General features: G+C 49.8%; 1 protein-coding gene across 1 annotated transcript in view; it reads left to right on the top strand.

Moving 5' to 3' along the window:
• Nucleotides 1–9,260: 9,260 nt before the first annotated feature.
• The window catches only part of SCARF2 (scavenger receptor class F member 2), a 74,768-nt gene continuing 57,651 nt past the window's right edge, over nucleotides 9,261–26,377 (top strand). The window contains exon 1 of the mRNA XM_081966882.1: nucleotides 9,261–9,575. Coding sequence (XP_081823008.1) covers nucleotides 9,292–9,575 — 284 coding nt within the window. The 5' untranslated portion in view covers nucleotides 9,261–9,291. The remainder of the gene's footprint in view (nucleotides 9,576–26,377) is intronic.

Raw genomic sequence — 26,377 nt, 5'->3', positions numbered from 1 at the left:
GGCTCCTTGCTGTCTCCTTATTACTCACACAGCAAATACTGTTTCAGTTTCCAAACAGCCTTCATTGGCTGATCTTGTTGCCATGTCTCTCCCAAGTCATGAGCTCTCATACACACTGACACTAATGGAAAAATAGTCTGATGAAAAGAAGGACTAGGGGTGACATGATAGCAGTGTTCCAATATTTGAGGGGCTGCCACAAAGAAGAGGGAGTCAAGCTATTCTCCAAAGCACCTGAAGGCAGGACAAGAAGCAATGGGTGGAAACTAATCATGGAGAGAAGCAACTTAGAACTAAGGAGAAATTTACTGAGAGAACTATCAGTGGAATGACTTGTTTTCAGCAGTTGTGGGCGCTCTTATCACTGGAGAGTGGACAGCCATTTGTCTGGAATGGTATAGAGCAGTGGTCGGCAAGCCGCGGCTCGCGAGCCAAATGCGGCTCTTTACACATTTTAATGCGGCTCTTCTGTGTCCCGGGCGCCCGCTTCCCTCCCTCCTCTCGGGCTTCGGAGGGAAGCTTCTGCAAAAGCCCGGGCAAGTGACAAGTCTCCCAGGCTGTAATTTGCCAAGCTGTACGCGCGCGCCTGTTTTCCACGGCGTGGAGCAGCAGCGAGATTCTGGGCGGCGAGCGATGATTCCAGGGGCCATCAGTGGGGGGGCAGGGTCCCCCCTCACGTTCCTCATCTTCCCGGATGGCCCCTGGAATCATCGCTCACCGCGCAGAATCTCGCCACTGCTCCACGCCGTGGAAAACAGGCGCGTGCGCACAGCTCGGAAAATTACAGCCTGGGAGACTTGTTGTCACTCGCCTTTGCAGAAGCTTCCCTCCGAAGCGTTCCGAGGGAGGGCTGTAAACTTCCCTCCGAAGTCTTGGGATGTTCTGAGGAGCCCCCCAAGGCAAAACGCCGCTGCCAGGTAGTTAAAAGTACGTCTCTGATTCGTCTCTGTCAGTCTCTCTCTGATTCCCTCTCTCACTCCCTCTCTCTGTTCCTCTCACTGTCTCACTCACACACACACACACACTGTGGTCACCTTGTTGAGTGTTTCAAATGTGATTGGAACACTCAACAAGGTGACCACAGTGTGTGTGTGTGTGTGTGTGTGTGAATGAGACAGACAGACAGAGAGAGGAACAGAGAGGGAGTGAGGGAGGGAATCAGAGAGAGACTGACAGACAGACACACACACACACACACACAGAGGGGGAGGGAGGGAGAGAAAGATAGACAGACAGAGAGAGACACACACACAGAGTGAGTGATTAAGTGAATGAGTGAGAGACAGACACACCCACATACACAGAGTGACAGAGAGAGAGGAAGGGAGGGGAGAGAGACAGAGGGAGAGACAGAGACAGACACACACACACAGAGTGAGTGAGAGACAGACACACACACACACACAGAGTGACAGAGATGGGGGAAGGAGGAGAGAGAGAGACAGAGATACAGAGAAAGAGACAGACAGACACCCAGAGAAAATGACAGAGGGAGACAGAGAGGGAGGGAGGGAGGGAGAGAGAGACAAAGAGCCAGAGAGAGAGAGAGAAAGAAAAAGAAAAAAAGAAAGAAAGTGAGAGAGAGAGATGAAATTAAAAACAACAACATACAAACCTGACTTACTCAAACTATCCAAGGAAATGCAAGGCCAATGTTCACATTAGTGGTTGTGACTTTGTCAGTCATTGTCAGGATGTAATTTTCTCTACATTGTATGGCAAATTTTACGGAATTTAACGTTATCGATAAATAATATCGTTCTAAAGTTTTTGTTTTATTAGTTGTGTTATTTGTATCCTCCCAACCTATGTGGATACTTGCATGCAGAATATTCTCAATAAAAACTTATTGAAACTAAAAACAGTGTACCATCCTATGTATTTTCGGTTTTAAAAATGCGGCTCTCCAAATAAATTTCAATCGTGGTTTTGGCGAGATTTGGCTCAGTTGAAAAAAAAGGTTGCCCACCACTGGTATAGAGGGTCTCCTGCTTGAGCAGAGGGTTGGACTAAAAGATCTCCAAGGTGACTCAGCTTCCGGTCCCCGAAGGCGACGGACGTTCGTATCCGCTGCTCGTCTTCTCAGTGGGCTTCCCTTAAGCTTAGGGGGAGCACAGGGAACCTTGGAGGGGATCCCTGCCGTAGGGCGTCTTGTTGGAGCCCCCTGGATTGGCGGCGGCCACAGGGGGGTCTCCACCTTCGCCCCAGGAGCCGGGGAGCGTGGGGGGTGCGCAGCAGCGCGCCTTCGCCAAGCGGAGCCTGGAAGGAAACAACTAATCGGACGTTACAGCTGAAATGCGGTGAGATGGGAAGTTTCCCTCAATCTCCTTTTTAACTACTCAATCGATGAACAGCAGCCTTTTGAAAACTGTGCTTTCAATCTTTTGAAGTGTTAAGACTGGAGGGGGGGTTTCACCCCCCCTCGGAAAAGCGGCAATTGGAAAATCCCTCTCTCTCAGAAGAGAGAGAGAGAGAATTAAAAGTTACTTTCTCTTCCTCTAAGCAATGGGAGGATGATTTCTTGCTACAATTGCAAAGGAGGACTGCTGAGTTGATTCTTTTAAACTATTTTATGGAAACTTTGGACGTTGCTTTCTGATCTCCTGTGAAGGCGGAGCCAAGATGGCCAACTTCCTCCTTCTTCTTGCACTTATGAATGAAGTTTCCCTTTTGAAAGAATTTCTGGCTTTGTATTATATCACACCCTAGAGATCTCCAGGAGCCTCTCCTTGCACGTATTTCCCTTGGATTTGGAACACTTGATTTATATCACCTGGCTTGGAGCTGTATAGAGACCAACGCTCTCCTCTGGATTTGCTTGCCTTTTGACTTTTCCCGGTTGTGTCTTTCCACAGACGCCATTTCTTTGTGAAGACTTATAGCTATCTCTGAACTTGATATGGGTCCTAAAAAATTACCGCCTGGCAAGCAGTCTTCGGCCCCAACATCTTCTACGTCCAGCCCGGTCACCCAAAAGACACCATTGGCTTCATTTTTACAACCTAAAGCGACTGAAGAGAGCTCAAAGGAATTATCCGTGGAGCAAATGTTTCAAACTATTATCAAGGGACAGGACGAACTGAAAAAGCAACTGGCAGATTTAACTGATGAGCTCAGAGAAACGCAACAACAAACAACACAAAATAAACAGAGAAGAGGTGTGCTGGAGGAGGGCGTGACTGGGCTAAGGGAAGAGGTTAAGACAATCCAGAAGGGGAATGTAGAATTTGAAAATCATATGATAAAGGTGGAATTTGAGATAATGTCTTTTTTTCTTAGATTTCAAAACTTGCCAGAAACAGAGAATGAAGATCTCAAGGAGATCATGACCACAATCTTAGCAGAATATTTTAAAAGAGATAAACAACAGCTATGGTGGGATATTTATTTGATCTATAGAATTAACTCAGCATATGCTAGAACACACAACGTGCCAAGGGAAATACATGTTAAATTTCTTAGAAAGACTACAAGAGATGAGGTCTTATGAGCTCAAAGGGTGGGACCACTAAAATATAAAGACAAAGAAATAACCATTCTTAAACAGATTCCAAAGAAAGTAAGCGATAAGAGGAAGAAATATTCCTCTTTAGCAAAGAAATTATATAATAATGGAATCTGGTTTAGATGGCTATTGCCAGAAGGAATGCTGATTTTCTGGGAGGGCAGCAGAATTAGAATCAATACAGTTGTGGAGGCGGAGGCCTTTACTAAGAAACACAGTGCCCTCCTAGATGAAACGGGACAGTACACAAGATATGAAGGAGGGAGGGGCCGCGGCTCTGCCGGCAGACAGGGGGGAGGATGCAACACTCAGAAGACTCCGGTCACAAAAATGAGTTGAAACATTATTGCAATTGTTGTTATAATGTAATTCCTGGAAGGGATACAAAAGTGATTGAATATATTGATGATTGAATGTAAAAACAAAAAGCTGCCAATGTTTATTCAAATTCTGATGTTTTCTTTTTTGTAAAAATTGTGAGATTTGGGGGGATTTCTATCTTCCGCATGATGTAGCTGTCAAAATTTTCTATACCTATACCTCTTTCCTCAAAACATTTGTAAAAAACCAATAAAATTTTACAAGGTCATCAACAGAGGGATACAATCAAGATCAAGGAAAGTCCTAATACCACTCCATAAAACCTTAGCAAGGCCACACTTAGAGTACTGCATCCCGTTTTGGTCACCACACTATACAAAAGATCTTGAGACTCTGGAAAGAGTGCAGAGAAGAGCAATTGGGATGATGAGGAGACTGGAGGCTAAAACCTACGATGAACAGTTGCAGGAACTGGGCATGGCTAGTCTAGTGAAGAGAAGGACCAGGGGAGACAGGAGAGCAGTCTTCCAATATTTGAGGGGCTGCCCCAGAAAGGAGGAAGGGGGTCAAGCTATTCTCCATAGCACCCAAAGGCCAGAAAAGGAAGAATGGATGGAAACTGACCAAGGAGAGATTCAACCTGGAAATGAGAATTTTTCTGATAGTGAGAACAATCAACCCATGGAACAGAAGTTGCCTTCAGAAGTTGTGGGAGCTTCATCCCTGGAGGATTTCAAGAAGAGACTGGACTGCCATCGGTCAGAAATGGTGTAGGGTCTGTTTGGGCAGGGCGTTGGACTCTAGATGGACCTACAAGGTCCCTTCCAACTCTGTTAATCTGTATATACCGGTAAATCTAAGTGCTATTGCTATTCCTTCAGCCTGCAATCCAAAAGGTGTCCACTAGGTGGCGGTGCACCACTCCATTCGGGACAGCCCAGCTACAGGAGAAACCAGCGTTAAATCCCCATGACAGAATTTTAAAAAGCCAGGAACCTGAAGGCAGCAGGAGAGTCCTGCACTTTTGGTGCAAAAGAAGACATCTTTATTGCAATGAAAAGCCAGCAGATCATAACACTTTATCTCTCAGCAAAACAGAAAATGAACTCTGCCTCGCAATCCAGCCAGGTGTGCACGTTGCATAGGGAGAGCAGAATTCAGCTACATGTACAACTGATGAGAATTTAGGCCAGGAAATGTGCCCAAATGTGGGGTTATCAACTCCTCTGAGCCTGCTGGCATAAAACAATATGATGAAACGTGTGTAGGGGTTCATAAGCCCTTCACTGCATGGCAACCTTTGAGTATTAATCTGCCAAAATGTCAAGTGTTGTGAGACTTCTGTGCCTTCTGGAGATGCCTCAGCCACACCTGGCTTCTGCTTTTCAAGTGCTGGAGAAGGTTTTGGGTTTCTCCTGGAGCATCTTGAGCTGGCTTGACTGGCAGAGGGGGCCAAGCAGGGGTGAAATTCAGCAGGTTCTAACAGAGTCCGCACAACCGGTAGTGGGAATTTTGAGTAGTTCAAGGAACTGGCAAATGCCACCTCTGGCTGGCCTCACAGTGAGGAAGGAATGGGGATTTTGCAGTATCCTTCCCCTGCCACGCCCATCAAGCCACGCCCACAGAACCGGTAGTAAAAAAAGTTTGAATTTCACCAATGGGGCCAAGGGCGTTGCCCTGGTGTCATTCAGTTGTCCCCTTCCATTTCCTGCAGCCCCCTAGCTAGCCACACTAGCCAAACTGGAAAAGTCAAAGCGAGTCTTCCGATTGAAAGGAACAGCAGGGAGCCAAAGAGACTGAAGAGCAGGGAGAGAATTATATTGCACAAAGCTAAAAACAACAACAACATGGAATCATAGAAGGGACCCTGAAATTTAGAATAGAATGGAATATGGAATATGGGAATACGGAACACAGAACAGAATAGAACAGAACAGAAAATAGAAGAGAAGGGAAGAGAATACAATAGAACAGAACAGAGCATAGAATAGAACAGAAGAGAGAATAGAATAGATAGGATAGAATAGAACAGAACAGAACAGAAAATAGAACAGAAGAGAGAAGAGAGAATAGAACAGAACAAAACAGAGAACAGAACAGAACAGAACAGAACAGAAAATAGAAGAGAATAGAACAGAACAGAAGAGAGAAGAATAGAATAGAATAGAATAGAATAGAATAGAATAGAATAGAATAGATGATTAGAGGACTGGAGGATAAAACATATGAAGAACAGTTGCAGGAACTGGGTATGTCTAAAGAAAAGAAGGACTAGGGGAGACATGATAGCAGTCTTTCAATACTTGAGAGGCTCCTGTACAAGATGAGCGGGTCAAACTATTTTCCAAAGCACCAAAAGGCAAGACAAGAAGCAATGGATGGAAACTAATCAAGGACAGTAAGCAACCTAGAACTAAGGAGAAATTTCCTAACAGTGAGAGCAATCAACCAATGGAAGAGCTTAGCTTCAGAAGTTGTGAGTGCCCCATCCTGAAGGTTTTCAAAAAGAGACTGGACAACCATTTATCTGAAATGGTATAGAGTCTCCTGCTCAAGCATTGGGTTGGATTAGAGGACCTCCATGGTCCCTTCCAATTCTATGATTCTGTGTGTTATGTTCTATTATCACTTCTCATGATCTTGATGCTATCCCTCTGTTGATTCAGAGAGGAGTGGCTTTTTTTTCCTCTTTACTTCCTCCCTCCCTCCCTCTCCTCCCTTCCTCCCTTCCTCTCCTTTCTTCCTTCCTTCTCTTTCTTTCCTTCCTTCCTCCCTCCCTTCCTCTCCTTCCTTCCCATCTCCCTTCCTTCTCTTTCTTTCTTTCCTTCCTCCCCTTCCTGTCTACTCCCAATTCAAAGGACAGCTTAGAACAAATGTGAGAGTAATAGCCCAAGAATCTACACTAGACTGCAAGGGGAAAGAGGGTCTTTTGAGGGGCGCATTTTCTTCTGACAGGGATCAGAGAGGGGGGGAGAGGTAAACAACTGGCATTCCCCTGGTTGGATTCACATATTATGCTAGGACCCCCTTTTCTGAGACCACCATTTGTTCAAGGGAGAGTTGGCTACCTCTACCCTGCATACGACCCATCCGCTCGCACAGAGAGGGACTTCTCCAGGTGCCGTCTACCAGACAGTGCCATGGGGCGGCGCCTAGGAGCAGAGCCTTCTCTGTGGCGGGCCCAGCCCTGTGGAATGACCTCCCCCCGGATATTAGGACTACTACTGACCTCCGCTCCTTCCGTGTCAAGCTCAAGACCCACCTTTTCCAAATAGCTGGCCTGGCTCGACCATAACTTCGTAACGCTCCTGATGGGTTTTTTAATTTGGTAATTTTATTAGGGGATTTTAAATTGTATTTTTAACTGTCTTTCACTTAAGTCCATCCTCCTCCATGCACATATGTATATGTCTCTGTTCTCTTGTATATATGTTTGTCTTATGTGTATTTTTTATCTGTTTGATTGTACGCCGCCCCGAGTCCTTCGGGAGAGGGTTGCGGCTAATCAAATAAAATTATTATTATTATTATCCCCCAGCAAACCACGCAGCAGCTTCACACATGGGAATCCATCTGTCCGGAGGGGCTGGGCTGAAAAAGTGACCCTCCCTCCCTATCTCCCTCTGGCCCCAGGCACCATTCTAGCGAGTCATAAATTGAGCACAAGGCATAAGTCGGTCAGTCGGGCAGAAGGGAAGGCGCTCTGTTGATTCTCAGATGAAGGGAGCTAGTCCTTCTGGGACTGCACTGATGCAGAAGAACCCAGGAAAGAAGAGAGAATGGAGAGAGAATGGGTTTTGGACCACAGCCCCTCCTGGTCTTATGCCAGAGAAATACCACACAGGGCTGGCTAGAAGGGTCTTCTCACCACAGCAGGTCAAAAACTTTGGTGTCCTTTACTGGGGTCTTCATGGAAGGTCCCTGAAGCTTTCTTGGCAAGGACAGAAGTTGAAATGTCTTTGAATATCAGTAGCTCGGGTTGATAGTTATGTTGATGGTTTCAGTTTTCAAGCTTGGCAATTTGGTTGCAAACGTTTTGCCCCCATTCGAGGAGAACATCTTCAGTGTGCTTTGGATTGATCAAAAGTGCATTGACGACGTCTCCTCGAATAGGGACGAAGCATTTGCAACCAAATTGCCAAGCTTGAAAGCTCAAACTGACAAGATAAGGACAGAAGAGTTTGACTGTTCTAGGCTCCTGTTTGGTCTTTCATCCAAGAAGCTCCTCAGAGGATCAGCTGTCATCTCCTGTGACAAAGGCTTGATTTCCCAGTTATAGAATAGAATAGAATAGAATAACAGAGTTGGAAGAGACCTTAGAGGTCATCTAGTCCAACCCCTGCTTAGGCAGGAAACCCTACACCACTTCAGACAAATGGATATCCAACATCTTCTTAAAAACTTCCGATGTTGGAGCATTCACAACTTCTGGAGGCAACTTCTGTTCCACTGATTACTGTAATTGTTCTAACTGTCAAAAAATTCCTCCTTGTTTCCAGGTTGAATCTCTCCTTGTTCAGTTTCCATCCATTATTCCTTGTCTAACCTTCAGGTGCTTTGGAGAATAGCTTGACCCCCTCCTCTCTGTGGCAGCCCCTCAGTTATTGGAAGATGCTCTCCTGTCTCCCCTGGTCCTTCTCTTCCCTAGACTAGGCATGCCAGGTTCCTGCAACCGTTCATCGTATATTTTAGCCTCCAGTCCCATCATCTTTGCTGCTCTTCTCTGCACTCTTTCTAGAGTCTCCACCTCTTTTTTACATGGAGTTAATCCAAAGCCTTGGAATTTCCGGGAAGTGTCTCCTCCAAGTGTGGGAGAGGCAATTAGCTTCAACCCAACCCTGCTTAGCTTCCCAGACAGACCAGCTGAGGGCCACCACCAGAGGCCAAACCGTTTGAGAGACTCTCAGAGTCTGATTTGGTTCTCCTGAATTCTTGGGGCTTCCTTTTCTGTGAACTTCCCTCTTTGGTTTTCAGCCTTCAAAGTACGGGAAATAATTCCCCGAGATCCGAGCTTTGAGGACGGGTCGTTCGGGGAATCCCACAATCTGCACCGGCCAGTCCCGGGCATCCAGTCCCAGCCACGCCCGCAAAAGCCCCGCAAGCGCAAAAGGGCGTCCGTTCACACGACCCCCGCAAGTGCCGCCGCTTCCAGGCCAGCCTCCCTGGCAGGGGAATCGCAGCGCCCAAAGCCGCGGAGAGGGGACCCCGGTGGCCGCTTCGGAGGGCAGCAGAGCGGCCGGGCAGGCCGGGGCTTCTCTCCCTCCCTCCCCCGCCCCACTCTTCTTGTGCGGCCCCAGAGCCCCGCAGCCAAAGGCACCGAGGCGCATCCGGAGCGCCTGGCCGGCTGGGGCGCGCGGGGCAACGGGGCAGCGTTGGCTGTCTGGCCGCCCCACCCGCTGCTCCTGCCGCCGCCCGGGGCCGAGGGGGCGTCGGCGGCTGCTCTCGCGCTGCCGCATCCGGCCGGGATGCTGGAGCAGCCAGGCGGAGGAGGAGGGGGAGGCGGAGGAGGCGGAGGAGGAGCCGCCGTCGGGGAGCCCAGCTGCCCCAGGAGGGCCGCAGGAGAGCGCAGCTCCTCACGCATGGAGGAGACGCCGCCGAGGGCCCGGCTCGCCGGCGGGGCAGCAGCTGCGGGGGCCGCTCGGGCGCTCCTGACCCTCGGCCCGCGGCTCCTGCTCCTTCTGCTCTTCGGGGCCGGCGGGGCTGCGCAGGAGCTGAGTCCGCGCGGGAGGAACGTCTGTCCGGCGCCGGGGTAAGAGGCTCCCTGGGCAGCGGAGGGAGGAGGGGGGGCTGCGCTGGCTCGTCCTCGGGGTCCGGCTTGGGGGGCGGGAGACGCGCTTCATCCCGGCCAGAGTTGCGGGCGAAGCTCTCGCGCCTGCTGGGCTCCCGGGAACGCCGCCGCCCCTTCCCTCCCAGGCCCAGAAGGGGCTTCGGCTTCCCAGCGGAGGAAGGCGGCATTATTCCCCACTCAACCTTCCCTCTCTGTCCGGGGCTGCGGAACCGGGGTGGTCGGGGGGGGGGATGTCCAGCCACCCCGACGGAGGCCAGGGAGACGCGAGGACCCCCCCCCCAAAAGGCCAGGCGGAGCCGGTGGAGGGTCCCCGCACGCAGAGCTCATCCCGCCCCCGCCGCTGACAGCCCCGGTGCCCCCCCCGGTGCCCCCCGTGGCCCGAGAGCATTTTGACACGCCGCCCCCATCCATCCCCGGCAAGTTTTGTTCTATACGCCTCTTCTTAGAGCTCCGGAGGGAGCCCGTTTGGGGCGAGGGGCTCCCCTGAGTTAGAGAGCCGCTTGAGCAGGGCAGGAGGTGGGGGGCGCCTCTTGGAGGGGCGCTAATTGCAGCCCCCTTGGACGCCCGTGTTTAAATTCCGAGGGAAGGGGGCCAGCAGCAACCCAGCCTCCCTTTCCCCGTCTCTCGCTCTCGCTCTCGCTCTCTTCCCTCCCCTCCCAGCAAAAACCGCTTTCTGCCGCGCTAAGCCATCCGCGCATCGCGGCCCAGAAAGCGGATTTCGGTCCCTTCCTCCTAGTGCCCGGGAGGGGGGGGAAATCCCCCCAGCCCCCCATTGTTCGCTGACAGCCATGTTGGGCCGCGAGTGCAAGACTTCCAGAACGAAAAAAAAGCCCACATATAAAAGTCAGGCGCCGAGGTTTTGGGAGACCCAATAAGTCCCCCCCCCTTTTCTTTTCCATGAGGTTCAAAGAACAACAACTAACGCGGCGCCCCCCCTTCCCCTCCCCAACCATCCCCTTCCAAGTGTAACCTAAAACCCCGTGGAAAGCGAGGCTACATCTGTTTTTGATTTAAAGTCTCGCAAACAAGCTCTCTTCGGCGGAGGCCTTTGCAGATTCTGCGGTGGAATTTTTGGCTGAGCCTCGTCCCGTCTCCCCCCACCCCCCCAACCCTCAAGTTTCCCTGGCCCACATTTTTCCTACCCAGACAATGTCTGTTTTGCAATGGAAGAAGAAAACCCGTGGAAAGGGAGAGGGTGCAATTTAGCTTTCTGTGGGCATTAGAGAATGTCCTCGCTCTTGCAGATTTGTGGGCTCTTGTTGCTATCAATTTTTTTAAAAAACAGTTTTGATTGCAGACTTAAAGAAATGGGGGTTCACACAAATGGGGGGGGGAGGAGTTTGCTTGCTTGCAACAGCAGAAGAAGCTAGAAGCGTCTGCAGCTGGACCCTGGATTGCTCAGAGCACGTTTCTTATGGCAGTTTTTTTTAAATTTCTTAAATATTAGCAAAGCAGCTCCTTCAGATGAGCCCATTCAGTTCCATCTCAAAAACCTCCATAGGAGGAGAGAGCTGGCACTCCACACACTTTTGAGGATTGCAGCTCCGGTGTGCTTTTCCATTGATGTGTCAACTAGCGTTGACAAAGTAAAACTCAAAACACCATGTGGCTGTTCTGGCTTGGATGATGCCCTGGGTGTTTGTTTGTGGGCTGGGTTTGCACATTAGACTAACTGGAGAATTCACAGGTCAGCCTGTTGTCAGAATCCAGGCTTATAATCCTGTATCCGAGCCTTTCATGCGCCACACAAATCCAGGTGAATGAGGAACCAAGAGTCTAGAGACGGGGAACCTTTTTAGCGCCGAGTGCTCAAACCGGAATGCACATGAATATATGTGCAGGTGCATGCGCCAGAGCACCAGAAACCTGAGAGCAGCTGGCCTGCATGAGCATGCCTATTTTTTGCTGTTTTTCAGGCCATTTTTCAGGCTGTTTTCAGGCCATTTGCAAGCCATTTTGGGGGCTGTTTTCATGCCGCTTTTGGGCATGAAAATGCCCCAAAATGACCTGAAAAGATTTCAAAAACACCCTAAAAACAGCCCAAAATGGCTTGAAAATCCCCCCAAAAAAACCCTGGAAATGCCCCCAAAATGGCCTGAAAACAGCTGGGGAAAAGGTCCAAAAATGCTCTGGTTTGGGGGGCATTTTTCAGGCTGTTTTCCAGGGCTCCAGCGCCTGCAAAGATCAGCTGGCTGGTGCATATGCGCACCGGAAACCAGAAGAGCACCTGGCGATGGTGCGCGTGCCCACGGAGAGGGCTCTGCATGCCACCTCTAGCATGCGTGCAGTAGGTTTGCCATCACGGGTCTAGAGAGCATCTTTGCCCACAAAGCCCACTTCACGCATGGAAAAAGTGGTGGGATACTAAATTTATAAAGCAGTATTAATACATGAATTATTACCGCTTTATAAAGCCTTAGTAAGACCACAGCTGGAATAATGCATCCAGTTTTGGTTGTCTCCACATTACAAAAAAGATGTGGAGACTTTGGGAAAAGTGCAGAGAAGAACAACTAAGATAATCAAAGGCCTGGAGACTAAAACATACAAAGAACGGATGCAGGACTTGGGTTTGGCTAAGTCTAGAGAAGACATGATAGCAGTTTTCCAGCATATTTGAGGGACCGCCACAAAGAAGAGGGGAGTAAAATTATTCTCCAAAGCACCAGAGGGCAGGACAAGAAACGATGGATGGAAACTAATCCAGGAGAGAAGCAACCTGGAATTAAGGAGAAACTTCCTAACAATGGGGACAATTAACCAGTGGGACGGAAGTTGCTTTCAGAAATTGTGGGCGCTCCATCGCTGGAGGTTTTAAAGAAAAGACTGCACAGCCTCTTGTTTGAAATGGTATTTAGGGTCTCCTGCTTGAGCAGGGGGCTGGACTAGAAGATCTCAGAGGTCCCTTCCCACTCTATTCTAATTGGGGCATCAGGTGTGCAGTCCCAGATGTCAAATTGCCTTTGTTTTACCCAGCCAGCCACCCCAGTGTGATACTATGCATTAGCTTAAGTATTCGTATCAGTTGTTAATTGTATAAGCCACCACTGGGTGCCTTTGCATTTGGCTTCCTGGGAAGGGAGCGCTGAAGACCTTCCCAGCCTGGAGCGGCCTCCTTCCTCTATCCAGGCAGTGAAATGCGCGAAGGGCCAAGAGGCCTTCCAGAATCCAAGCCTTGGGACCGAGCCTTGCAGCAGCTGAGCTGGCTCAAAGTTCACATGGAAGTGCAGTTTGAAAGAGTTTGTTTGGAGGTGCAAAATGCCAGGCTCATGAACCACTGTCCCCTCCAGCATGTCAGATCTTCTGTTTGGCGGCAAAGTCAGGAGGTGGTCAAACGCTTTTATGTGCTGCTACACTATACTCCCAACCCTTCCCCACTGAAACCTAGATCAGGGCCTTCTCTGGGGCTGTTTATTTATTATTTTATTTATTTTCAAAATTTATAGACCGCCCCCTCTCTCCAAAGGGACTCGGGGCGGTGTACAGGCATCTCATTAAAAAACAGGTACAAAAGATAGATACCCTTAAAGACATTCCCTTAAAAGCGAATTAAACCTAAATTCAACTGTACAGAATAATAAAAGTTAAAATCAACTAAAAAGCATACCCCTAAAAATTTAAAAATGCAGGCTTGAGGGACTAAAATTGGTATTAGGCCAGGCCGGCTAAATTGAACAGGTGGGTTTTAAGCTTCTTACGGAAGGAGCGGAGGTCGGTGGTAGTTCTGATATCCGGGGGGAGGTCATTCCAGAGGGTCGGGCCCATCACAGAGAAGGCCCTACTCCTGGGCGTCGCCCGCTGGCATTGCCTAGTGGACGGCACCCGGAGGAGTCCCTCCCTGTGAGAGCGAATCGGCCGAAGGGATGTGTGGGGCAGGATACGATCCCGCAAATAGCTAGGTCCTGTGCCATGGAGCGCTTTAAAGATGATAACCAACACCTTGAAACGCACCCGGAAAGCCACAGGTAGCCAGTGCAGCCCGCGCAGCAGAGGTGTTACATGGGAGTATCTAGTAGCTCCCACAATTGTCCGCGCAGCCGCATTCTGAACCAGCTGCAGCCTTCGGGTGCATCTCAAGGGGAGCCCCATGTAGAGAGCATTGCAGTAGTCCAGTCGGGACGTCACACGTGCATGGGTGACTGTGCAGAGGGCGTTCCGGTCCAATAGGGGACGCAATTGGCACACCAGGCGAACCTGGTGAAATGCCCCCCTTGCCACGGCTGTCACATGGTCATCCATTGACAGCCGGGCATCCAGGAGGACGCCCAAATTGCGTGCCCGATCCACGGGGGCCAGCTGTTCACCCCCAATGGCCAGTGATGGACACAACTGGTTGAACCGGGGTGCCGGTAGCCACAGCCACTCCGTCTTGGACGGGTTGAGCTTGAGTCTGTTATTTCCCATCCAGATCCGTACGGCTTCCAGACATCGAGACATCACTTCGACGGCATCGCTGGGGTGGTCCGGGGTAGAGATGTACAGCTGAGTGTCATCAGCGTACAGGTGGTAATCTACCCCGAACCCACGAATGATCTCGCCCAGCGGCTTCATGTATGTGTTGAACAGGAGAGGCGAGAGGACCGATCCCTGCGGCACCCCGCAGGTGAGCGGCCTCAGGCTCGACCTCTGCCCCCCTGTTCCTGAGACAGCCTCTTGCCCCCAACAATCTGGGTCCTCCTTTTACCGACTGCGGAAGGATGGAAGGGCTGAGTCAACCTCCAGTCCAGTCAGGATCAAACTCCTGGCAGTGGACAGAATTAGCCTGCAATACTGCATTCTAGCCACTGTGCAGGATGGATGGAAGGATGGATGGATGGATGGATGGAAGGAAGGAAGGAAGGAAGGAAGGAAGGAAGGAAGGAAGGAAGGGCAATAGCAATAGCACTTAGACTTATATACCGCTTCACACTTCTTTACAGCCTCTCTAAGTGGTTTACAGATTCAGCCTCTTGCCACCAACAATCCGGGTCCTCATTTTACCAACCTCGAAAGGATGGAAGGCTGAGTCAACCTCCAGCCCCATCAGGTTCAAACTCCAGGCTGTGGGCAGAGTTTGCCTGCAATTCTGCATTCTAAACACTGCACCATCCGGGATTTCCCGCCCTCGGGCTGAAGATGCTAAGATGCCCCCAAAGCCTCTTTGTTCACTTGGATGCTTGCTAAGATTGTAGCCGTGAGCTGGTTGGTGATTCATTTGTATTTAGAATTGTACTGCTTTATCTTGTTTTCTGTTACCTGAGTTTTTGTTATTCAATACATGAAACAGGTGAAGCTGTCATAGTAGATGCACATCGTGTTTGCAAACACTGGGATCTCCTTGTGGAACTCTGCTCCTAGTGGAGCTAGACATTATTTAAAGAAACTAAGCAAGTTTCTAGTCCTCGGGGCTCGAAGTAGAGATGTGGTTAACTCTTGTAGGATACAATCTGAATTCAGGCAGAGTCCAGGACTCTGTGCTAAGCAATTGCTTGTGGCTTTCCAATTTGGCTGTCCTAAATATATATACATATTTTGTTTGTTTGGATGCAGAAGAAAGAGGAAGCTGCTGGGGGTTTTTTGTCAGCAACTCTTACTTTGCTTTTAAACGTTCTCCACATACCACCTTTTAGGCACTTTGTAAACTTCAGCTGCTCTGGGGACAGAAAAAAAGGAAGCAAGTAACATCTTGGGCCAGTCTGATGCTTCCTCACATCCCCCAGGGTGAGGCTGCGTTAGTTCCTTTCAAAGAGAGAAAACGAATCAGATTCACTTCTGTTTCTTGATCTTGGCAGCTTTCAGATAGTCAGTTCCCTGAATTCCCCAGCCAGCATCCTTGAATAAGTTTCCATCCAGGAGAGATGCAACCTAGAACTAAGGAGAAATTCCCTGGGGCTGAAAACAATCAGCGGAACAGCTTGTTTTCCAAACGTGGGTGCTCCCATCATTGGAGGTTTTCAAGAAGAGACTGGTCAAAATTAAATATGTATATTGAAAAGGAATTATAAATACCACCAACATAAAATGGAGCTCACTCAGAAGTTGAAATACACCAAGTAAATGAGATGAAGAGTGGGAAATAGAGGAGAGGGAGGGAAGAAGAGAGGGATAGGAGAGAGGGCAGGGGGGGGGGAGAGGAGGAGAGAAAGAAGGAGTGGAAAGGGGAGAGAGGAAGGGGCGGTAGAGAAGAGAAGGGTGACAGAGGGAAGAAAGGAGGTAGGGAGGGGGAGGAGAGAGGGAGAAGAAAGTGATGGATAAGGTACAAATATGGTGAATGGAGATCAGAAGAGCCAATAATTGTTTTTGGGAGTTGATTGCAAGACAAATTCATGTAAACATTTAATAATACAATATGATGATGGTTATGTAATAGTATACATGTGATTATATGTTATGAAAATGGAAAAATAGAAAACTTTAAATTAAAAAGAGAGAGAGACTGGAGAGCCACTTGTCTGAAATGGTATAAGCCGGTTTCTGCTTGAACAGGGGGTTGGATTAGAACAGTGGTCACCAACTGGTGGTCTGTGGAACTGGTAGTGTGAGAAAATTTTGGTGGTCCATAGAAAAATGATTTGCATTTTTTATATATTAAATCAAGGGTCCTCAAACTACGGCCCCGGGAATGGAGGCATGCAATGAACGCTTGTGTTGCTGAAGAGAGTCTCCCCCTTCGGGGACTTTTTGTGCGGGTCCGAGGAGGGCAGAAATTCCTAATTGGAGTCTGCTTCAGCCTCCTGGTGGGGGGCTTTGGGAAAAGACTGGAGGGAAGGGCCGCTGGTGGTGAAGAGCCGGAGGGCCTCGTTCCAGTGGGACTGCATCATGGCCTGGAAGTGGCTGACCATCTCAGCCCACTGAGTCTCCAGGCACTGGCACCTGGCCTTGCACTCCCGCAGGTCTTCCCTCTGCTTGGAAAGCCCATGCTCCTAGTCCTCAGTGAGGTGCTTCTGCTGAGCCTCCTTCTTGACCAGATCCAATTTGAACTGAGCTCTTTTGCCAAGTCTTTCTCCTGGGGGCTGCTTAGCTCCAGCAACTGCTTCCTGTTGGGGCCCTAAGGAGTCGGCGGGCAGGAGAGGAATGGCTGGGAGGGGAGGGGCGAGTAGAGGCTGGCGAGGCGCCCCTCGATATGAGTGGCATCGAGTGTGCCATGCCCATCCAGTCACATGACCATCTAGCCACGCCCACCCAGCTGGTCATTAGGCAGATCCTATTAATGGTCCGCATGATTTAAAATTATGAATGCAGCCATCCCTGAGGTCCAAAAGATTGGTGATCCCTGGATTAGAAGACCTCCAAGGTCTCTTCCTGCTCTATTCTGAGTGAATTGAGCTTCCATGCAGCTGTCCTAAGGGTGATTTTCCAGAAGGCAACTGGACTTTCTGGTTTTTTCTTTTGAAGACGTTTCGCTTCTCATCCAAGAAGCTTCTTCAGCTCTGACTGGATGGTGGGGAATGGAAGGATTTATATTCCTTGCAGACAGCTGGTCATTTGCATGCTTTGAGAGGGCCGTTGAGGCCATTTAGAGGTTTACCTATGTCCTCAGGGTCACCTGAGTGGTGCAAATGGTTCCTGTAGTCTGCAATTTTTCCTCTGGAAATCCATTCCTCCTCCCACACCATTCAAAGGGTCTTCATCCCAAATTATACAGTTAAAAGTCTGTAGAGATTTTCAGTCCTCCAGGTCACGGTTGTCTCAAAGGTGCTTTTTTTTCAGGAGGCAAATGAACTTCCTTGTTTTTTTTTTCTTTTGAAGACTTTTCACTTCTCATCCAAGAAGCTTCTTCAGCGCTGACTGGATGGTGGGGAAGGGAAAGATTTATGCTCCTTGCAGAGGGCTGGCCATTTGCATCCTTTTAAAAGCTTCTATCAGATGAAGTCATTCCTGGTCATCTTCTACCAGCTCTACAGCATGCTAACTCTGGGGTGGTATCAGATGGAGTTAATTCTGCCTCTGACCTGAAGGACAGCTCTCAGTCAACTGAACATTTAAAGATGTACAACCATTGACTGGTGCTAATGGGTGATACTGGTTGCTGCCAGCATCCTAGTTGTCAATCAAGTATCTTTTTAAAAGGTACGATGTTCTGAGTAGCACCGTTTTTTGCATTCCTGCTGGTGTTATTGCAGGAAGCTGCAATTTCTTGATGCATTTTGTAAAATTCTTGGACGTGGTACCAAGTGCCTCAATGACAATGTGTATCACTGTCACAGGTTTCATCCATAATCACATAGTTTTGATGGCCAGGTCGTGGTATTTCGTGATTTTTTCCAGGTCCTTTTCTTCGACTCTGGCGTCTCCTGGTACAGTGATATAAATAAACTGTACGCTTTGGCCCTCGACAACCGTGGTATTTGGCGTGTTGTGTTCCAAATGACGATCCATCTGTATTGTTGTTGTTACTACTACAACTATTATTTATCACACAGTCAGCCAGATGTTGTTGTTGTTGTTGTTGTCATTAGTTAATCTTTGATGAGATTCACAGCCTTTGGGGCTGGTTGGTAGCCTAACGGCTCGAGTCCTAACCAAGGACCTAGGAACTGTTAAGGTAACGTCGGAGGATGTAAGTTGTTCCAAGTAAGGTGGTTTTTTGTAGAGTCAGAATGTTCAAGTCAGGTAAGTCTAGAATGTCCAAATAGCCAGGTAGCCCTTTAGGTATTGCTCCAAGAGCTCCAGTTACAATTGGGACAACACTCGATTTCTTTTTCCACAGTCACTCAACTTCAATTTGCAAGTCCCAGTACTTTGTTGTTGTTGTTGTTGTTATCATTGGTTAATCTTTGGTGAGATTCACAGCCTTTGGGGCTGGTTGGTAGCTCAGCAGCTCGAGTCCTAACAAAGGACCTAGGAACTGTTAAGGTAACATCGGAGGATGTAAGTTGTTCCAAGTAGGTTGTTTATTATTATTATTATCATTATTATCATTATCATCATCATCCTTAGCTTCTGAAAAGAAAAGAACCAGTCTGCATGTGAGGATCTGAACTGTTGGACAGAGTGTGGTTGATTGGTTGATAGCTGATTGATTGATTGATTATTGATTATTGATTATGTGGCCATCAAGTTGGGGTTGATTCTTAGCAACAACATAGATTTTCCCTATACAATATATAATAAGCTAAATTACTAAATGTAGGGAGAATCAGGACAAGTTATCTCATTTTGTTTGTTTGTTTGTTTGATTGATTGATTGATTGATTGATTGATTTGTAATTATCTTTAATGGGACCTGCTGTATGTAGTTTTTTTATATGAGTTTGGGTAACTCCCTGTGGGAAAAAAGGCACAAAAACTTTGCCATAATGATTTCCATCTCTGCCAAAGGAGAGCCTCCCTCAGAGAAATGCAAAAGAAATTTCTGAAAGTCCCTTTTGGGAGGGGAAGCCACAAGGCGGATTAGTATATGTTTGAATAAAGTTGGGCTCCGTGTGAGTTTGCCCAGAGCCCCCAACCACGGGGACCCTCACCAAGCTTCAGTCAAACTAAATTTAGCAGGATATGAGCAAAATGTGGTCCCATCTTAAAAACTCTTAAGACAATTCTTTTAATCAAAAATAACAAATGTATTGGTGTATGTAAACAGTGTTTGGGAGGGCTGCTTAACATGCTGCTGTTTTCTAAGCCGTTGATTTTGCATCAACAAAGAAATTACTCAACATAATGATCTTCTCTCAGAATCTTTTAAAAGGTCCCTGCTCCCCCACAGAGGCCAATAGTGCAGAGACTGGCATAATATTTCTATTTTCTCCCACATAAGCAGGGGAAGTGCCACCTTCCCCTTTCTCTCTCCCAGGAAAACCATCGTGGGTGTCAGACAGGCCAGTGGGGGGGAGGGGGGAGAAGGTCAGAAAGTGTTCAGAAGTTGGAGTAACAGAGGCAGGTTGAGAAGCACCTGTGCTGGCAGCCTTAGGCACCTGCAGGCAGGCAGGGGATGGACAGGCCATGGACAGGCCAACCCAGGAAATCAAAGATGGCACATGTTTGAATTTTTGTCCAGAAGGGTCTTGTCCAGAAGCATCCAGTTTTGGTCACCACATTACAAAAAAGAGGTTGAGACTTTGGAAAAAGTTCAGAGAAGAGCAACTAAGATGATTAAAGGCCTGGAGATGAAATATATATTAAATATATGAAGAACGGTTGCAGGGTTTGGGATTGGCTAGATTAGAGAAAAGAATAATTAGGGGTGACATGGTAGCAGTCTTCCAGTATTTGAGAGGCTGCCACAAAGAAGAGGGGGTCAAATTATTCTTCAAGGCACCAGAAGGAAGACAAGAAGCAATGGATGGAAGCTAATCAAGGAGAGAAGCAACCTAGAATTAAGGAGAAACTTCTTAAAAGTGAGAACAATTAACCAATGGAACAGAAGTTGCCTCCAGAAGTTGTGGGTGCTTCATCAGTGGAGGTTTTTAAGAAAAGACTGGGCTGGACTAGAAGATCTCCAAGATCCCTTCCAGCTCTATTCTGATTCAGAAGAAACTGTGCATCTGGCCCAGGTTCCTACTCGCCTTCTGGTGGAGATGATGGGCTTCCCATAAACAATGGGAATTAATTGGTTGGAATGGAGAACCTCAAGGTCTTCCTTTGCGAAGAGGACCATTTGCTCGCTTGACTTTGGATGATGAGCAGGCCTGCCTCCCACAGCTCCTGGAGAAATTCACGGCATGGTACTCGGCACCTTAAGCATCATTGCAAGTATCTCCACTGTGGCTTTGGGGGCATCAGTGTGCCCACAGACCCCTCCCTTGGATGACTCCCAGGGTCCCCTTGATTTTGTGTAGTTCCTGGCTGTGCCAGCATACAGCCAGTTTGTGAAGGGGTGAGACCCACCTTGGCTTCCTTTTCACATTTCAGATTTGCCCCAGAAAGTCTTGGAAGCATCGACAACTGTGTGAGAAAACACATTGGGCAGGCAGTGGGTTGTATCCACTCATCATTGTGTTCTACTTAACTTCCCTCCATGGATCTTCTTCTCTCCAACACAGTTGTATTTTTTTTTACTTTCTTTTCGTTTTCATTGCTCTTTGTTGCTGTTTGTTGCGAATAGTAAATGAAATGAATGAAATTGCTAAGTGAAAACCCAGTTAAAAGGAAATCACAGAGAAGAAGGCATCTCTTGAAGCTGGCTCTATGCCAATCCGCCACAGCCATCTCCCCACAGCCAATGCGACAATTCGCCACGGGACAAGAGTTAGACTAATATCAAAGAACTGGTGGAAAGAATCATTAAAGAGCCATGGTGGCCCAGTGGTTAGAGTGCAGAACTGCAGGTTCCTTCTGCTGACTGCTGGCTGCCTGCAATTTGGCAATTCAAATCTCACCAGGCTCAAGGTTGACTCAGCTTTCCATCCTTCGAAGGTCAGTAAACTGAGGAGTCAGATTGTTGGGGGCAACAGGCTGACTATAAACTGCTTAGAGAGGGCTGAAAAGCACTGTGAAGCAGTATATACATCTAAGTGCTATTGCTCTTCCTTTTTTCCTTCCTTCCTTCCTTCCTTCCTTGGTGTGCAGTGGATAGAATGTAATTCTACCAACTGTTATCAGTTCAGTCCTGACTGGCTCAAGGTTGACTCAGCCTCCCATCCTTCCAAGGTGGGTAAAATGAGGACCCAGATTGTTGGGAGCAAAAGGCTGACTCTGTAAACCACTTAGAGAGGGCTGTAAAGCACTGTGAAGCACCTTATTTATTTATTTATTTATTACTTGAACTTATTAGTCGCCCCCTCTCCCCACAGGGACTCGGGGCGACGTACAAAAGTATTATATAGCGTACAGAGGAGGTAAGAATAAATAAATAAGTTACAATACCTAAAAAAGTTAAAACCCCAGTGAAATTAACCCTTAAAAACTAAAATTACCAATTAAAAATGCCCTGGGCTGGAGAGATTGTAGTATTATGCCAGGTCAGCTAGTCGAAACAGGTAGGTTTTCAGCTTCATACGGAAGGAGCGAAGGTCGGTTGTTGTCCTGATGTCTGGGGGGAGGTCATTCCAAAGGGTGGGGCCCACTACAGAGAAGGCCCTACTCCTGGGCGTCGCCCTCTGGAACTCTCTGGAGGATGGCACCCGGAGTAGTCCCTCTCTGTGTGAGTGGACGGGTCGCAGGGATGTATGGGGCAGGATGCGATCCCGCAGGTAACTAGGCCCTGTGCCATGGAGCGCTTTGAAGGTGGTAACCAGCACCTTGAAGCACACCCGGTAGGCCACAGGAAGCCAGTGCAGCTCGCGCAGGATGGGTGTTATATGGGAGAACCTCGATCTCCCCATAATTACCCGCGCGGCTGCATTCTGGACCAACTGCAGTCTCCGGGTGCACCTCAAGGGGAGCCCCATGTAGAGAGCGTTACAGTAGTCCAGGCGAGACGTCACCAGCGCGTGAGTGACTGTGCGCAAGGCCTCCCGGTCCAAAAGGGGCTGCAATTGGCGCACCAGGCGAACCTGGTGGAACGCCCCCCTCGCCACGGCTGCCACGTGATCTTCCATAGACAGCCGGGCATCAAGGAGGACGCCCAAATTGCGCGCCCCTTCCACCGGGGCTAATTGATCGTCCCCAATGGCCAGCGATGGCATATGCTGGTTGAACCGGGAAGCCGGAAGCCACAGCCACTCTGTCTTGGAGGGGTTGAGCCTGAGCCTGTTGTCATCCATCCAGATCCGTACGGCTTCCAGACACCGGGACATCACTTCAACAGCCTCGTTGGGGTGGTTTGGGGTGGAAATGTACAGCTGAGTGTCATCAGCGTACAGATGGTATCCCACCCCAAAACCACGGATGATCTCGCCCAGCGGCTTCATATATATGTTGAACAGGAGAGGCGAGAGGATCGACCCCTGTGGGACCCCACAGATAAGGGGCCTCGCGGTCGACCTCTCCTCTCCTGCCAACACACATTGCGTCCGGCCAGAGAGGTAGGAGCGGAACCATCGTAATACGGTGCCCCCGACCCCCAACCCCTCCAGACGGCGCAATAGGATACCATGGTTGATGGTATCGAAGGCCGCCGAGAGGTCTAATAGGACAAGGATGGAGGAACAACCCCCATCCTTTGCCCTCCAGAGATCATCCACCAACGCGACCAAGGCTGTCTCCGTGCTGTGACCGGGTCGGAAGCCGGACTGGCGCGGGTCTAGATAATCAGCTTCCTCCAGGTGGCGCGGAAACTGCTGAGCCACCACACTCTCAACAACCTTCGCTAAGAAAGGAAGGTTGGAGACAGGACGGTAATTTGCTAGCTCCGTTGGGTCCAGAGAAGGCTTCTTGAGCAGGGGCCTCACCACCGCCTCTTTCAAGGCGGTTGGTAAAAGGCCCTCACCCAGCGAAGCGTTCACCAGCCCCAGTAGCCAGCCTCGTGAGCCCTCCCAGGAGGCCAGTACCAACCAGGAGGGACACGGGTCCAATAAACATGTGGTGGCTCGCAGTCGCCCGCGCAACCTGTCCAAATCTTCGGTGACAACAGGGTCAAACTCCTCCCAGCATGGTCTCTCAAGACTAGCCTCGGACGTCCCCACTGGAGCACTGAGGTGGGTCCATCCCCTTCGGATCCGATCGATTTTATCCTGCAGGAACTCTCCAAATTCCTCTGGCCGGCCCAGCAATGGGGGGTCCTGCTGCCCCTGTGACAAAAGGGAGCGGGTCACCCGAAACAGGGCAGCAGGGCGGTTCTCTGCGGACGCTATAAGGGTGGCACAATACTGACGTTTGGCCACTCTTATTGCCACAAGGTAAGTCCTTACGTAGGCTCTTACCTGTGCTCGGTCGGATTCGGAGCGGGAGGACCTCCACTTGCTCTCTAGGCGTCTCCTAAGGCGTTTCATCGCCCTTAGCTCCCCATTAAACCAGGGGGCCCGGGTCGATCGTGGCCGTCGGAGAGGCCGCAAAGGCGCCACCCGGTCCAAGGCACTGGCGGCCGCATTATTCCACGCGGCTACCAGGTCCTCTGCCCGGGGGCGGGACAGGTCTGCAGGAGGTGGCCCAAGCTCCGCCTGGAACCTATCTGGTTCCATCAGACGCCTGGGGCGGAACCATCTGGGATAGTCTGGTTCCGCCTCCCTGCGGTGGGGAGCAGCGCCAGGGAAGTCCAGCTGGAGAAGTGAGTGATCTGACCATGACAGGGGCGTGATGACTAAATTCCCTCTTCCCAGATCACTCGTCCACTGGTCGGAGACAAACACAAGATCCAGTATGTGGCCTCCCTCGTGCGTGGGGTCCTGAACTACTTGAGTCAGATCCATGGCTGTCATGGAAGCCATGAATTCCCGGGCTGCCCCGGATGCCTCTCCCGTCGATGGCAGGTTGAAATCCCCCATCACTAATAGCTTGGGGGTTTCAACCGCCATCTCCGCGATCCGCTCGAGGAGCCCGGGCAGGGCCGTTGATGTATGGCGGGGAGCCAGGTATACTATCAACAGGCCCAGCTGACTCCCTGGGCCCCATTTCACGCCCAGAGACTCACAACCAGATATCTGCGACACAGTGAATTCTCTCGGTGCCAAATCTTCCCGGATGATTATCGCTACCCCACCACCCGTGGCTGGTGGGCCCGTGGCTGGTGGAATACACGGTAACCTGGAGGGCACATTTCCCTGAGGGGCAACCACCCCTCCGGGCCCAGCCAGGTTTCCGTTATTCCTGCGAGGTCCGGCTCCCCCTCTGTGATCAAGTCTTATTAATCACGGACCTCGCATTACATAACATCAGCCTAAGGCCCAGGCTCTGCCGATCCTGTCCACCTAGCCTGCGGGGGTTGGTACAAGCGACCGGGCGTATCCAGCGGCCCCGGTCTCCCAACCGACTGTATGTTCTTCTAGTGTCCTCGCGCCCGCCCCTCCCTACGACCGTCGCAATTGGAATTCCCCTTGTAGGAATGGTGTTTCCTCCCCCCCACTCCGCTCCCCTCCGTCCTGATCCCACCTGTTGACCTGGCTATGTCCATACCCCAAGGCCAAGTAACCCTCCCCCCCTCCCTGGAACCCCTTAAAACCTTTAAAAAACATTTTACTAAAAAACCCCTAATCCCCCGCTTCCTCCACCTCTCTGGGTTAATAAACCCCTCATCGAGGTGGGCCCTCATCAGGGCAAGGGGGCATGCCTGCGAGAGGGGGGACCCTCGCAGTCGAAGAATGTCAGACCTTGAATAGATAAAAATGTTAATCAATCCATGACTATGGCTGTGGCAGGGTTTTTCTTTGCAGCAGGTCCAAGATGTAACTTGATGTAAAATAGAGCAATGAGTATTTGACAGGCAGATAAGATGGGAGAGGAAGCAGACCTCGCAATCCACAGTAATCTACAGTCCACCAGCGAGGCCCAGAGGTAGTTCTTAAGGCCCAGAGACCGAGAGGTAGTTCTTAGGTAGTTCTTAGAGTATACAGGGATCGCACCTCAGCGGGGGGGCGGGGGGGGTAGGCGGGGTGCCAAGGCTAGCTGCTCGGCCTATTGATCTTCTGGAGGTCGCCCAAAACCTCCGGCGACCCCCTGGCTTTCTTCTACAGTCTCCACAGCTTCTCTCCAGCCCCACCGGCCCCACTGGCCTCTTAGCCAGGCTGCGGTCAGAGAGATAGATGAGAAATAGGGCGCCCGATATTCCAGCGCCATTTCTGCCGCCCCGTCGCCACCGCCGGTCGGATCCAAATGCCGCCCCCGCACAGCAGGATATAGCTCGCCTCCCACACGTTCTCCTCACCGACTCGCTATCCTCCCGGAGTCGCTCCTCCGCTGTCCCGTTGTCCCGCCGCCCTGGCAGCCACACGGACCTCCTCCTTTCTGCTCTTGGTGTTTTTCTTAGACTTATATGGTGCTTTTGCTATTGTTCCTTTTCCCCTCCCTCCCTCCTTCCTTCCTTCCTTGCTTCCTTCCATGGTGCACAGTGGTTAGAATGTAGTATTGCAGGCAAACTCTGCCCACAGCCAAGAGTTTGATCCTCCTCCTATCCTTCCAAGGTTGGTAAAATGAGGACCCAGATTCTTGGAGGCAAGAGGCTGACTTTGTAAACCGCTTAGAGAGGGCTGTAAAAGCACTGTGAAGTCTAAGTGCTATTGCTATTGCTAAAGAAAGGGTGCAAAAGGAGGGACAGAATGACATGTGAAATAAAAGTCATTTCAATTCATTGAAATGACTTTTATTTCAAGTCATTGAATTGTTAAATTGTCCCGCGGCGAGTTGGCTGTGGCGAGTTATTCCTTTTCTGCTTGAAGCTATCCAGGTGGATTCCCCCAGGATAGTTCTCAAGCTCCTTGCCCCCCCTCCCCGTGTCCATAAAGTGTCCATGAAGAATGGCATGCTAAGCCACAATAGGAGGGACACCTGCCCCTCCCTCCTCCACTGTCCAGAGATCTGCTGCCATCCGGGCACCCCTGGCAATCCAAGGGCCAGGCTCAGCTTGCGAGGAAATCAATCCATAGACTTTGGCACAACCAAGATGGATCAAAGGTGGTTTCACTCACCTCCTGCAGTAGGTCCCCTCCTTATTCATTGCAGTAGGTCAGCCTTCCCCAACAGGATCCCCTCTGGGGATGGGGGATTGCAGCTCCTATCATCCCCAGCCAGAGTGGCCTGCCCTTGCTGAACAGGGAGGGTGGAAACTGTGTTCTGGCTCCCAGATTGAGGGAGATTCTTTGAATGGCCACTGATGGGCCGGTTCTATTTTTACTCTTTCTTTTATCGGTCCGAATATTTAACAGGCGGCCTTTGAAGAGCCCTTCCTGGGGAAGCGCAGAAGCAGAATGGGGAAGCTAGATTAAGAACAGAGCCATTAGGAATAAATTTTTTTAAAAAAAACAAGATCCAAACCT

This window comes from Natrix helvetica, assembly GCF_964273705.1.
Source record: "Natrix helvetica genome assembly, chromosome: 14".
Lineage (NCBI taxonomy): Eukaryota > Metazoa > Chordata > Lepidosauria > Squamata > Natricidae > Natrix > Natrix helvetica.
The sequence above is the reverse complement of the archived record's forward strand: the minus strand, read 5'-3'. Positions and strand labels throughout refer to the sequence as shown.